Here is a 12,687-nt window from a genome sequence, read left to right as displayed (position 1 = left end):
CCTTATAGAAATATCACAGTTTGTCTTTACATGATAGTTTTACTTTTTCTCATAACTTAAAATAGTAAATATTAACATATTTCATGATAAAAGGTTATAATGCTCTGTTTATAGTGATTTTATTATTCCAAAGTTTTTATTTTCACAGTATGTACCAGTGATGTACAAAACTTCTTATGATATCTGGATGTCATCTTGTTTAGAGGATCTTTCTTGTAATTTGTTTTCATTTCAGCCTGTATGTTATGAACTTCCTACTTTATTTAAAAAATATGAAACTTTACTCAAGATAGATATTATGGCAGAAATAAATATCAGATCTATATTTCTTCTCTTTATTACTCTCTATGCACTATCCATTCATACATTACACGTGAATATTGACATGGTAAATTATTAGCAGAAAATCTTTTCAATTAACTGAATAATATAAGAATAAGGTACACTGTATTATCTCATTGACCTATTTGCATTTTCCTTGGGTATCTTAATACTGATCAATTACAAAACTTGTCCAATATATTGTATTTGCAAGATGTTAATAGTTTAAGGTACTTATACATTAGAAACCCATATAATCCAGTATAAATCCTTTGTTCACACAGTTACAGAGTAAGTACATGTGATTAATAATCCCCAAACTTTATACGGTGTCACAATTATTTACAGTACAGACATATATTGTCCCAGCTAATTAGGATGCTGGTGCAAGAGAATCACTTGAGTCCAGGAGATCAGGGCCAGCGACTTCAAGGCCAGCCTAGACCATACAGTGAGTTCTCGGACAGGCAGGACTGTATAGAGAAACTCTGTCTCAAAACAAACAAAACAGTCTTCCTTGCTGAGTGAGGGTGGGCACATGGAATGAGTTAAAGGGATGGATCGAACTTGGGAGGGGCCAGAGGGAGGTAAGTCATGTAATTATATATTACATATAATAATAAAATAATAATATAATGAAATATATAAAATGAAGTGAAAGAAAGTCCTCATTTGCGTACAAATAATAAGGAAACGCAATTCCTCCTAGACAACAGTCTTTAAAAGTATCCTTACAGGCCTTTTTCTAAATTTAGTAAAATCTTTTTATTGATGCTCTTTTAAGAGAAAAAAATAAAACTCTATTCTCTCAGAATTATTTATTCAACTAAGGAAGCTGTATAAATAGGACCATTATTTTTCATTATTAGCCAATGATAGGGCTAGACTCTGAGGAAATTCATTCTTGTTATCTTGTTTAGACAGCAATGACTTGAAATACATATTGTTTCCTTTTTGCCAAGCATAGTAGTCGGTTTTTGGTGAGTCTCATTACTCAGGTTAAAACATGCATTTTCATATACAGGACATACTGTGTTTCCTTCTGTTTTGCCTAATAAATATTGGTGGGCATTAGTTGTAGTTAAGTGAAAAATAAACCTATACGGTAGAGTTGGCTGTAGCTGTACTTTGTATTGTGATTTTTTTCCTTTCTGCTTAAACAGCAGTTAGAAATAAAAGCCAACTTTTAGAAAACAAGATAAACAGTAATACCTTTTCTTAACTGTGTTAATCTCTCAAGAAATATGCTTTGGGTGCAGAGAATTGAAAATGGGACCTCATATTGCAGAACACACCATACTCTCAGATCCTCAAGGGAAATATTTTCTCTCAGTTACTTAACTTTCCTAAAAATGATATGCTGATAAGGATTCTAGTGTTTTCTCTTTTTTTACCCAGAGTCCAAGTCTAATGAAAAACGAAGAAAAGAAAAGTCTGCTTGATTCCAATGGGGGAGAAGGTACAAAAGAATATTTATAGAATGATCAGAAAATATACATCTCAGTCCCAAACTTACAAATGATTATCCATATGATCCTTTGCAAGCCATTTACCATTTGAAATCTTCAGTCAATTCATGTATAAACTACTTTTTTCATTTTATAAGTTATTTTAAATAAGATTGTATATATTAAAGAGCCCTAATGTTTACTATATAAACTTAAGAGAGAAAAAGTTGCAGTGTGGTTGATTTTAAAAGCCATGACAAACATCAAAAGGATACAGTGTAAGTTTTTTTTTACATGATATTAAAAGTTCTTTTTCAGAAAATAAGTCATTTAGTGTTTATTAATCGCAGACAGATATTCATGGTTAGCCTTATATTTTATGGATAGTGTAGTCTACCAAATTTATGTTCTATTGGTTAGTACATCCTTAATTCTAAACATGTATTTGGATGTAATTAGATCTTTTTTCATATGGAGAAGTATTAAAAATTGATAGCCTATGTAAAGGCTAAAGTAATTTCTAAGAATAATAGTATATTCTTCCTGGGTAAGATAAACAATTTGAAGAGTGTTTAACTCAAAATATTAGAAGAATAACAATTTCTCCCATGAAGTTTTTAACAGTGTGAGACTGTGAATTATACTTTGTTTTACATTTCCCCCCTATATTGCATGTAACAAAGCACTGTCTCTCCACAGACAAACATATGATACAATTTATGGAAAACCCCGAGCTTTGCCTTTTGGATGGGACACTAATATGTGATTTTGGAGAAAATTTTCAAGATTGTAACATACCTTTGGATGATCTGAAGAATCCACCAAATGTCATATCAGCTTTATGTGACCATAATTATGTAATCCCCAATATTTCTACTCCACAAGAAGATACTGTTGAAAATATGGAAGCCAGTGGAGAATCCAGTGTGTTCCCTTTTCCCTTTCTCAACCCAGTTACTAATATTTTTTGAAAAACATATTGAAATCAATCTTCTGTTACAATTTATTTTAAGTCTCAATGAATCTCGTTTCCTCTGGAGAAACAGATATTCCATGGTTACTGGCTAGTGTATGCATCTTCATTAGGAAAATTCTGTAACTTAAAAATTCTGGACAAGTTTTGACAACTAGGATGAAATTCAGACCACAAAATAACATAAGAAGTATATCCAATTTTTAATGTAATAAGTTAGTTTTTAAAAATTTTTAAACTAATAATATTCTAATACCTTATTTGTTCCAAGAACAGAGATAGTTGTTACTGCATTTCTAAGTAGTTAGAAATTTTCTGTAGGTAGACTTTGTTTATAGTAAAAAAACAATTGTCACAAGATTTAAAAGCAAGGTTTAGAGTTAATGAAAATGTTACCCCTAGATTTTACAGATACATTTATTCTATAGATTTCCACTTTATTTCAGTTTAACATGGTTTTTAATTCCTAAAGAAAGTTAAATTTTCAGCAGAATAGTATTTTTTCTGTATAATGGCCATCTCACATACAAAGTTAACATATTGACTGTCATCTAAAATTTTCAACAGGAACTCCAAGAATCAAACTCTAGCAAATTAAAAACATGCAGAAACTCAAGAACAAATGGTTTATTTGAAATTATGGTTTAACATTCACAGTCAACCATTTCTCAACTTTATCATTTCCACGTAATCTATATCTGTATCACTATTCTTTGACAGATATGCAATTATTTGATAGAATATTATCTTTCAAAATTAGTGTGGTTTTACCTAAAGCTGGAGCAGTTTTCATACAAACTATTCCAACACCAACATTCATACAGGGCTAAACATTGAGCAACACAGCACTTAGAATCTAAGGTTATCTGTTCAGTTTAAGGAACACTTTAGAATATGTTGAAAGTTTTATGTTAGTAAGCTGAATACTAAAACAGCAAGCTTCTAAAGGACTCAATCTGTAACACTTTATTCCACCTGTTAAATGGTCTACAAATTCAGTTGGTTTTTACCCCTTTTATTTTTTAAAGTTTAACATGTTTTTCCAATAGGCTCACTAATGAAGTCGCTTTAATAGGAAGGAGAAATTGGTCATTATTTTCAGTGTCTATTTTTTAAATGCATATTTAAATAAAATGGTTTGTATAATTTGGAGAAATCTTAATGAAAGTCTAGATCTCATTTAGTGATGGCTGAGATTTTGATATGCAGGAGTGAACTAGAGTATTTCAAAAACTGAAAAACATCTTGTCACTGTAATGTTATATAAGTCAATAAAGAGTTGAGCATACTTTTCATGGTATCATATCCTTTGTTGTAAACCAGGTCTGCGGCAATAAGTAATGAAACATCTAGGCTGCGTGTACATATATTAAGGAGAATGGGTTACATACACACTTTGATTTGTGTGTGTGTGTGTGTGTGTGTGTGTGTGTGTGAGTGAGTGAGTGTGCACTATTTCTTTTCACTTCAAATAACTTATAAGTCATAAGAAAGAAACTTGTACTTGACACTGTGACTTTTTTACTTCATAACCCACGTCTTCTGGAGGAACATTTTGTCCTCTCCATGCATATTACATCCCCTCCAACTCCATTTTAATTAAAATTTGGAAGTAGCTTACTAACTAAGGAATTTCCAGAAGGCTTTTCCGTGCATCCTTAGTATTGGTTTAGCCACTCACTACCATTTTTCCTGACAATCACTGGGCCCCCATCTCTTTAATTCTCCTCTTTTTGTTAATTTATTTATTTACTCACTTTATATCCCAATTCCATCCCACCTTCTTCCAGTCACCCCTCATCTTGACCCCTTCCTTTTCTGATTATGTGAAACCCTGGATGCCAACCCACTCAGACACATCAAGTCACTGCAGGACTAAGTACTTCTCTCCCACTGAGGCAAGACAAAACAGCCCAGTTAGGGGAACATGATCCAGAGACAGGCAACAAAGCGAGGAATAGCCCTACTCCAGTTGTTTGGGGAACCACATGAAGACCAAACTGCACATCTGCTATGTGTGTTCAGGGAGTGGGGTAGAGGGGCTAGGTCCAGTTTATGCATGCTCTTTGGTTGGTGGTTCAGACTCTGGGAGCCCCCAAGGGTTCAAATTAATTGACTCTGTTAGTCTTGTGGAGTTCCCATCCCCTCCTGCTTCCTCAATCCTTCCTTCAACTCTTCCACAAGACTCCCTGATCACTGTCTAATGTTTAGCTGTGGGCATCTGCACATATTTCAGTCAGCTGCTAGGTGGAGCCTCTCAGAATGCAGTTATGCTAGGCTCCTATCTGTAAGCATAACAGAATATCATTAATAGTTTTAGGAATTAGTACTTGCCCATGAAATGGATCTCATGTTGGACCAGTCATTGGTTGGTCGTTCCCTCAATCTGTGCTCCATTTTTGTCCCTGCTGTTCTTGTAGGCATGAAATATTTTGGGTCTAAGAATTGTCTTTCTCAACTGAAGGACCTGAAACACCATGGGAAGAACAACATTATCAACCAATCAAACCTTCCAGAGCTCCCAGGGACTAAAACACCAACCAATGTGTATACATGGAGAAACCCGTGGTTCTAGGTGGAGAGACCCATGACTCCAGTTGCATATGTAGCAGAGGACAGCATTCTCTGGTGTCAGTGTGGAGGAGAGGTCTTTTGTCCAGTGAAGGCTCATTTTCCCAGTGTAGGGGAATGCCATGGTGCTGAGGTAAGAGAGGGAGCACCTTCATGGAAGCAAGGGGAGAGGGATGGAATTGGGGTGGAAGGAGATAACATTTGAAATGTAAATAAAGAGAATATGCAAGAAAAAAAGAAAAAAATAATAAGATTAATTGTCCTTCTTCCTGGCTACAGGAAGTGACTACTTCGGGTCCATCTCCTCACTCCCAGGAGTCTCAGCTAGTCACAGACTCCCCGGAGCCTCTCCATTCCATGTCTCTGACACCATCATAAAAATGGCCCCTTACCTGCCTGCCTACTTCCAATTTCCAATCACTCTTCTGGTTCTTTTTCTCTGGCTTCTCTCTATACCTGCTTCCCAACCCACACGTTTCCCTTCCCAAACCCTTTCCCATCCAGTTTCCTTCTTCCATCCACCCTGATGACTATTTTATTTTCCCTTTTGAGTGGGACTCAAGCATTCTCTCTCCTTTCATATTTCCTAATTCTCCTCATACTTCAGTGCCTCTAGAGGGTTAAGCCTTCACACCTAGAGAAATCCACTTCTCTCTTTTTGTCCTTAAGCGCCAGTTGTTTTTCTGTGTCTGGGTTAACGTAACTAATGTTGTATTTTATTTTATTGAATAATCTTTGTATTTACAGTTCATATTTATTCCCTTCTCCCAATCCCACCACCCTCCCCTGCCCATTGCCTCCATGAAGGTGCTCCTTCTCCAAACAACCCTCTCCCAACTCACCACCTTGGCATTCACCTACATTTGGAAAATGAGCCTTCACTACACCAAAGGCCTCTCCTCACATTGATGCCAGAAAATGCCATCCACTGCTGCATATGTACCTGGGGCCATGGGTCTCTCCATGTGACCTCATTGGTTGGTGTTTAAATCCCTGGGAGCTGTGGTGGGTTTGGTTAGTAAATCATTTTCTTCTTCTGATGGGGTTGCAGACCCTTTCAGCTCCTTAAGTCCTTTCTCTACCTCCTTCATTGGAGTCCTCATATTCAGTCTGATGGTTAGCTGCAAGCATCCTCATCTGTATCAGTATGCATCTGGCAGAGCCTCTGAGGAGTCATCCATATCAGGTTTCTGCAAATAAGCACCACTTGGCTTCAACAATAGTGTTTGGTTTGATAGCTGCTTATGGGGTGGATCCCCTGGTGAGAATCTTTTCTCCAATATCTACTCCTTTATTTGTCCCTTTATTTCCTTGCATGAGCATGTTGTTCTCTCTTCTAATAAGGACTGAGGTATCCACCTTCTGACCTTCCTTCTCTTTGAGCTTCATAAGATCTGTGAATTAATTGTTTCATGGGTATTCTGAGCTTTTTGGGCTAGTATCCGCTTATAAGTGAGTACGTACCATAAGTGTACTTTTGTGACTAAATTACCTCACTCAGAATGATAGCTTCAAGTTTCATTATTTTACTAGGAATTTCATAAAGTCATTAATTTTAATAGCTGAGTAGTACTTCATTGTATATATGTAGCACAATTTCTGTATCTGCTGAAGGCCATCTGTGTTGTTTCCAGCTTCTGGCTATTATAAATAAGGCTGCTATGAAAATGTGTCCTTGTTAGATGTTGGAGCTTCTTTTGAGCATATTCCCAGGAGTGGTATAGCTGGGTCCTCAGGTAAGTACTACATCAGTTTTCTGAGGAACATCCAGACTGATTTTCAGAGTGGTTGTACCAGTTTACAGTCCCAACAAGAGTGGAATAGTGTTCCTCTTTCACCACTTCCTTGCCAGCATCTGCTGTCACCTGAGTTTTTGATCTCAGACATTCTGACTGGTATGAAGTAGAATCTCAGGCTTGTTTTGGCTTGCATTTCCCTGATGACTAGGGATATTGAGCATTTTAGGTGCTTCTCAGCCATTCAATATTCCTCAGTTGAGAATTTTTTAACTCTATTTTTGAATAGGATTATTTGATTCTCTAGAGTCTAACTTCTTGAGTTCTTTGTACATATTGGATATTAGGCCCTCTATTAGATGTAAGATTGATAAAGATATTTCCCCAATCTGGTGGTTGCCATTTTTTTCCTTTTGACAGTGTCCTTTCCCTTCAAGAACCTTTGCAATTTCATGAGGTCCCATTTATCGATTCTTGATCTTAGAGCATAAGCCATTGGTGTTCTGTTCAGAAAATTTTCCCCTGTACCTATGTGTTCTAAGCTCTTACCCAATTTCCATTCTACTTCAGAGTACCTGGTTTTAGGTGGAAGTTTTTGATCTACTTGTACTTCAGCTTTGTACAAGGAGATAAGAAAGGGTTGATTTGCATTCTTCTGCATGCTGACTGCCAGTTGAACCAGCACCATTTGTTGAAGAGGCTGTCCTTTATCCACTGAATAATTTTAGCTACTTTGTCAGAGATAATAGGTGTGGGGGTTCATTTCTAGGTCTTCAGTTCTGTTCCATTGATCTACCTGCCTATCTCTGTACCAATACCATGCAGTTTTTAATCACAATTGATCTGTAATACAGCTTGAGGTCAGGGATGGTGATTTCCCTGGAACTTCTTTTATTGTTAAAAATAGTTTTCTCTATCCTAAGTTTTTTGTTATTCCAAATAAAATTGCAGATTGCTTTTTCTAACTTTACAAATGATTGAGTGCAATTTTTGATGGGGATTGCATTGAATCTGTAGATTGCTTTCAGGAAGGTGGCAGTTTTTACAATGTTGGTTCTTTCAACCAATGAGCATGGGAGATCTTTCCATCTTCTGAGGTCTTCTTAAATATCCTTCTTCAAAGACTTGAAGTTCTTGTCATACAGATACTTCACTTCCTTGGTTAGGGTCACACCAAGGTCTTTTATATTTTTTATAACTATTATGAAGGGTGTTGATTCTCTAATTTCTTTCTCAGCATGTTTGTCCTTCAAGTAGAGGAAGGCTACTGATTTGTTTGAGTTAGTTTTATATCCAGACACTTGCTGAAGATGTTTATCAGCTATAAAAGTTCTCTGGTGGAATTTTTGGGGTCATTTTAGTATATTATCATATCATCTGCAAATAGTGATATTTTGACTCCGTCCTTTCTAATTTGTATGCCTTGAACCTCTTTTTGCTCTCTGATTGCTCTGGTTAGTACTTCCAGTACTGTATTGAATAGGTAAGGATAGAGTGGGCAGCCTTGTCTAGTCCCTGATTTTAGTGGGATTGCTTCAAGTTTCTCACCATTTAGTTTAATGTTAGATACTGGTTTGCTATATATTGCTTTTACTATGTTTAGGTATGGGACATGGATTCCTTATCTTTCCAAGGCTTTTAACATGAAGGGGTGTTGAATTTTGTCAAATGCGTTCTCATCATCTAGAGAGATGATCGTATGTTTTTTTTTTTCTTTAAGTTTTTTATACAGTAGATTACATTGATGAATTTCCATATATTGAAACATCTCTGCATCCCTGAAATGAAGCTTACTTGATCATGGTTAATGATCATTTTGATGTGTTCTTGGATTCAGTTTGCAAGTATTTTACTGAGTGCTTTTTTTATCAATGTTCCTAATGGAAATTGGTCTTAAGTTCTCTTTCTTTGTAGGGTCTTTGTGTGGTTTAGGAATGAGTGTAATTGTGGTTTCAAAGACTGAGTTGGGTAGTGTTCCCCCTGTTTCTATTTTGTAGAATAGCTTGGAGAGTATTGGTATTAGGTCTTCTATGAATGTCTGATAGAATTCTGCACTGAAACCATCTGGTCCTTGGCTATTTTGGTTGTGAGGCTTTTGATGACTGCTTCTTTTTCTTTAGGGGTTATGGGGCAGTTTAGATGGTTTATCTGATTCTGATTTAACTTTGGTATCTGACTAGAAAATTGTCTACTTCCTCTAGATTTTCCAGGTTTTTTTTTTTTTTTTTTTTTTTTTTTTTTTTTTTTTTTTGAGTATAGGTTTTTGTGGTAGGATCTGATGATTTCTTGAATTTCCCCAGTTTCTGTTGTTATGTGTCCCCTTTGATTTCGGATATTGTTAATTTGGATACTCTCTGTGTGCCCTCTAGTTAGTTTGGCTAAGGGTTTCCCAATCTCGTTGATTTTCTCAAAGAACAAGCTTCTGATTTTGTTGATTCTTTGTATAATTCATTTAGTTTCTATTTGGTTGGTTTCAGCTCTGAGTTTGATTATTTCTTGCCATCTACACCTCTTGGGTACATCTGCTTCTTTTTGTTCTAGAGCTTTCGGGTGTGTTTTCTCTTCCTTTGTTGTTAATTTGCTTTTTTCACGTGCCCTGTCTGAAGCCCAGTTTTCATTCTCTTGCTATACTTGTATTATTGCTTCTTTTTGCTTTTTTTTAATTGGATAGTCTCTGTATTTACATTTCAAATGTTATCGTCTTTCCGCCAATCCCACCCCCTCCCCCTCTCATGCCTCCATGAATGTGCTCCCTCTCCCAACCTCCATCTCCCACCTCAGTGCCTTGACATTCCCCTACACTGGGAAAAATAACCATTCTCTGGATGAAAGTCCTCTTCTCCCATTGATTCCAAAGAGCAATAATCTATGCTGCATATGCACCTGGAGCCATGGGTCTCTCCATAAGAACTCATTGGGTGGTGTTTTTATCACTGGGAGCTGTGGTATGTTTGATTCGTTAATAATTTTGTTGTACCCATGGAGATGCAGACACATTCAGCTCCTTAAGTCTGTTTTCTACCACCTTCTTTGGGGTCCCCATATTCAGTCAAATAGTTAGCTGCAAGCATCCTCCTCTGTATCAATATGGCTCTGGCAGAGCTTCTGAGGAGGCATCCATATCAGATTCCTGCCAATAAGCACTACTTGATATCAGTAATTGTGCCTGGGTTTACTGGCTGCATATGGGATGGATCTCCTGGTGAGGCAGTCTCTAAATGAATCTCTAAATCCCTGCTCCTCTATTTGTCCCATTATTTCCTCCAATGAGTGTTTTGTTCTCCCTTCTGAGAAGGACTGAGCCATGTGTGCTCTTTTGTGACTGAGTTACTTCACTCAGGATGATAGCTTCAATTTCTATTGTTTGCCTTAGAATTTTTTAAATAGCTGACTAGTACTCCATTGTGTATATGTACCACAATTTCCCATTCCCCTGTTGTGGGACTTCTGGGTTGTTTCCAGCTTGTAGCTATTGTAAACAAGGCTACACTGAACATGGTAGAGCATGTGTCTTTGTTAGATGTTGGAGCTTCATTGGGTATGTGCCCAGGAGTAGAATAGCTGGGTCCTCAGGTAGTACTACTTCCAATTTTCTGAGGAACCACCAGACTGATTTCCCGAGTGGTTGTACCAGCTTACAACTCCACAAACAATGGAGGACTGTTCTTTCTCCACATCCTCAGCAGCATCTGCTGTCATCTGTGTTTTTGATCTTGGCCATTCTGACTGATGTGAGGTGGAATCTCAGGGTTGTTTTGATCTGCATTTCCATGATGACTAGGGATATTGAGCATTTCCTTAGATGCTGCTCAGCCATTCCATATTCCTCAATTGAGAATTTTTTGTTAAGCACTGTACCCAAATTTTTTACTTCTTTATTGTTTCATTTTTCATAGGAGTGCCGTTCTGACTTTGCTATTATGTCAAGGAGACCATTTTTTCCACTTAGTCAGCTGTATACTATCTGGTTGTGCTTGCATTTCCCAAAAACCCCTGTCATGAGCTTCACAGTCATATCTCACTAGAATACAGTGATTAACAAGAAAATCAATTAGCTACTCTAAAGTAAATGGAACCAGGAGACTGTTATTTGTGAAGTAATGCGAATAGTACTATAGTTTTGTGAGTAAAACAGAAAAAAAACTTTGAGGAAATAAAAGTGCCCTGTTAATCTGTAAAGCTTGGAAATTAGGCCAATGACACCTAAACTATCCTTTGTTAAGATTTTATGCTGCCAAATACACATCATTTGTCTGATCCCTTTCCATTTTGTCCCTCCTTTCCTCATTCCCACCCTCTCTCCCTGCTTCCCATACTTATCCCTGCTCTTTTGTTTCTAATGAAGTCTTCTGACATGGCCCATATTGGCTTAAATTTCCAATGTAGCTCAGATCTAAAACTCATGATCTTCCTGCCTCAGCTTCTCACATGGCAATGTTACAGTCATGAAATACAGTGTCAGATTCACATTTCTCTTTTTATAGCAGAATTCTAAATAATCTATCTCCTTTTTACTTCTGGATTAATTAGTATATATTACAAATTTCCCTGATGGCTAATGATGCTGAGCACTTCCTAAGATGCTTCTCAGCCATTCGATATTCCTCAATTGAGAACGTTTTGTTTATCTCAGTACCCCATTTTTTAATAGAGTTGTTTGATTCTCTGGTGTCTAGCTTCTTGAGTTCTTTGTATACCTTGGATATTAGGCCTCTATCTGATGTGGAGTTGGTAAAGATCTTTTCCCACTCTGTTGGCTGCCATTTTGTTTTCTTGACAGTGTCCTTAGCCTTACAGAAACTTTTCAATCTCATAAAGTCCCATTTCTCGATATTTGACCTTAGAGCATGAGCCATTGGTGTTCTCTTCAGGAAATTTTCTCCTGTGCCTATGTGTTCTAAGGTTTTCCCTACTTTCTCTTCCAATAATTTCAGGGTACCTGGTTTAATGTGCAGATCTTTGATCCACTTACACTTGAGCTTTGTACAAGGAGATAAGAAAGGGTCTATTTTTATTCTTCTGAATGCTGAGTGCCAGTTGGACCAACACCATTTGTTGAATAGGCTGTCCTTTTTCCATTGAATGTTTACAGCTCCTTTGTCAAAAATCAAGTGACCATATATGTGAGGGCTCATTTCTGGATCTTCTATTCTATATTCTATTCCATTGATCCACGTGCCTATTTCTGTACTAGTACCATGCAGTTTTTAGCACAATTTCCTTGTAATATAGCTTGAGGTCAGGGATGGTGATTCCTGCAGAAGTTTTCTTGTTGTTGAGGATGGATTTAGCTATTCTAGGTCTTTTGTTATTCCATATGAAATTGAACATTGATCTTTCCAACTCAATGAAGAACTGGGTTGGAATTTTGATGGGGATTGCATTGAATCTGTAGATTGCTTTTGGTAGGATGGCCATTTTTAAAATGTTGATCCTTCCAATCCATGAGCATGGGAGATCTTTCCATTTTCTGAGATCATCTTCAATTTCCTTCTTTAGAGGTTTGAAGTTCTTGTCATACAGGTCCTTCACTTGCTTAGTTAGAGTCATACCAAAGTATTTCATATTTTTGTGACTACTGTGAAGGGTATCTTTTCATGGTGAGTTGCTACATAAATTTTCTCTAACAACAAAGAAG

At 36.8% G+C, this 12,687-nt stretch overlaps 1 protein-coding gene across 1 annotated transcript in view; it reads left to right on the top strand.

Annotated features, from left to right (window-relative positions):
* Window positions 1-2,740, top strand: part of LOC308416080 (heat shock factor protein 3-like) — a gene marked incomplete at both ends in the record, with an annotated part of 41,701 nt that extends 38,961 nt beyond the window's left edge. The window contains 2 exons of the mRNA XM_080911103.1: window positions 1,720-1,780; window positions 2,469-2,740. Of these exons, the coding sequence (XP_080767229.1) occupies window positions 1,720-1,780; window positions 2,469-2,740 (333 nt within the window). The remainder of the gene's footprint in view (window positions 1-1,719; window positions 1,781-2,468) is intronic.
* Window positions 2,741-12,687: the final 9,947 nt, after the last annotated feature.

This window comes from Micromys minutus (genome assembly GCF_963924665.1).
Source record: "Micromys minutus genome assembly, chromosome: X".
NCBI classification, from domain to species: Eukaryota; Metazoa; Chordata; class Mammalia; order Rodentia; family Muridae; genus Micromys; species Micromys minutus.
This window is presented reverse-complemented; position numbering and strand designations above follow the sequence as displayed.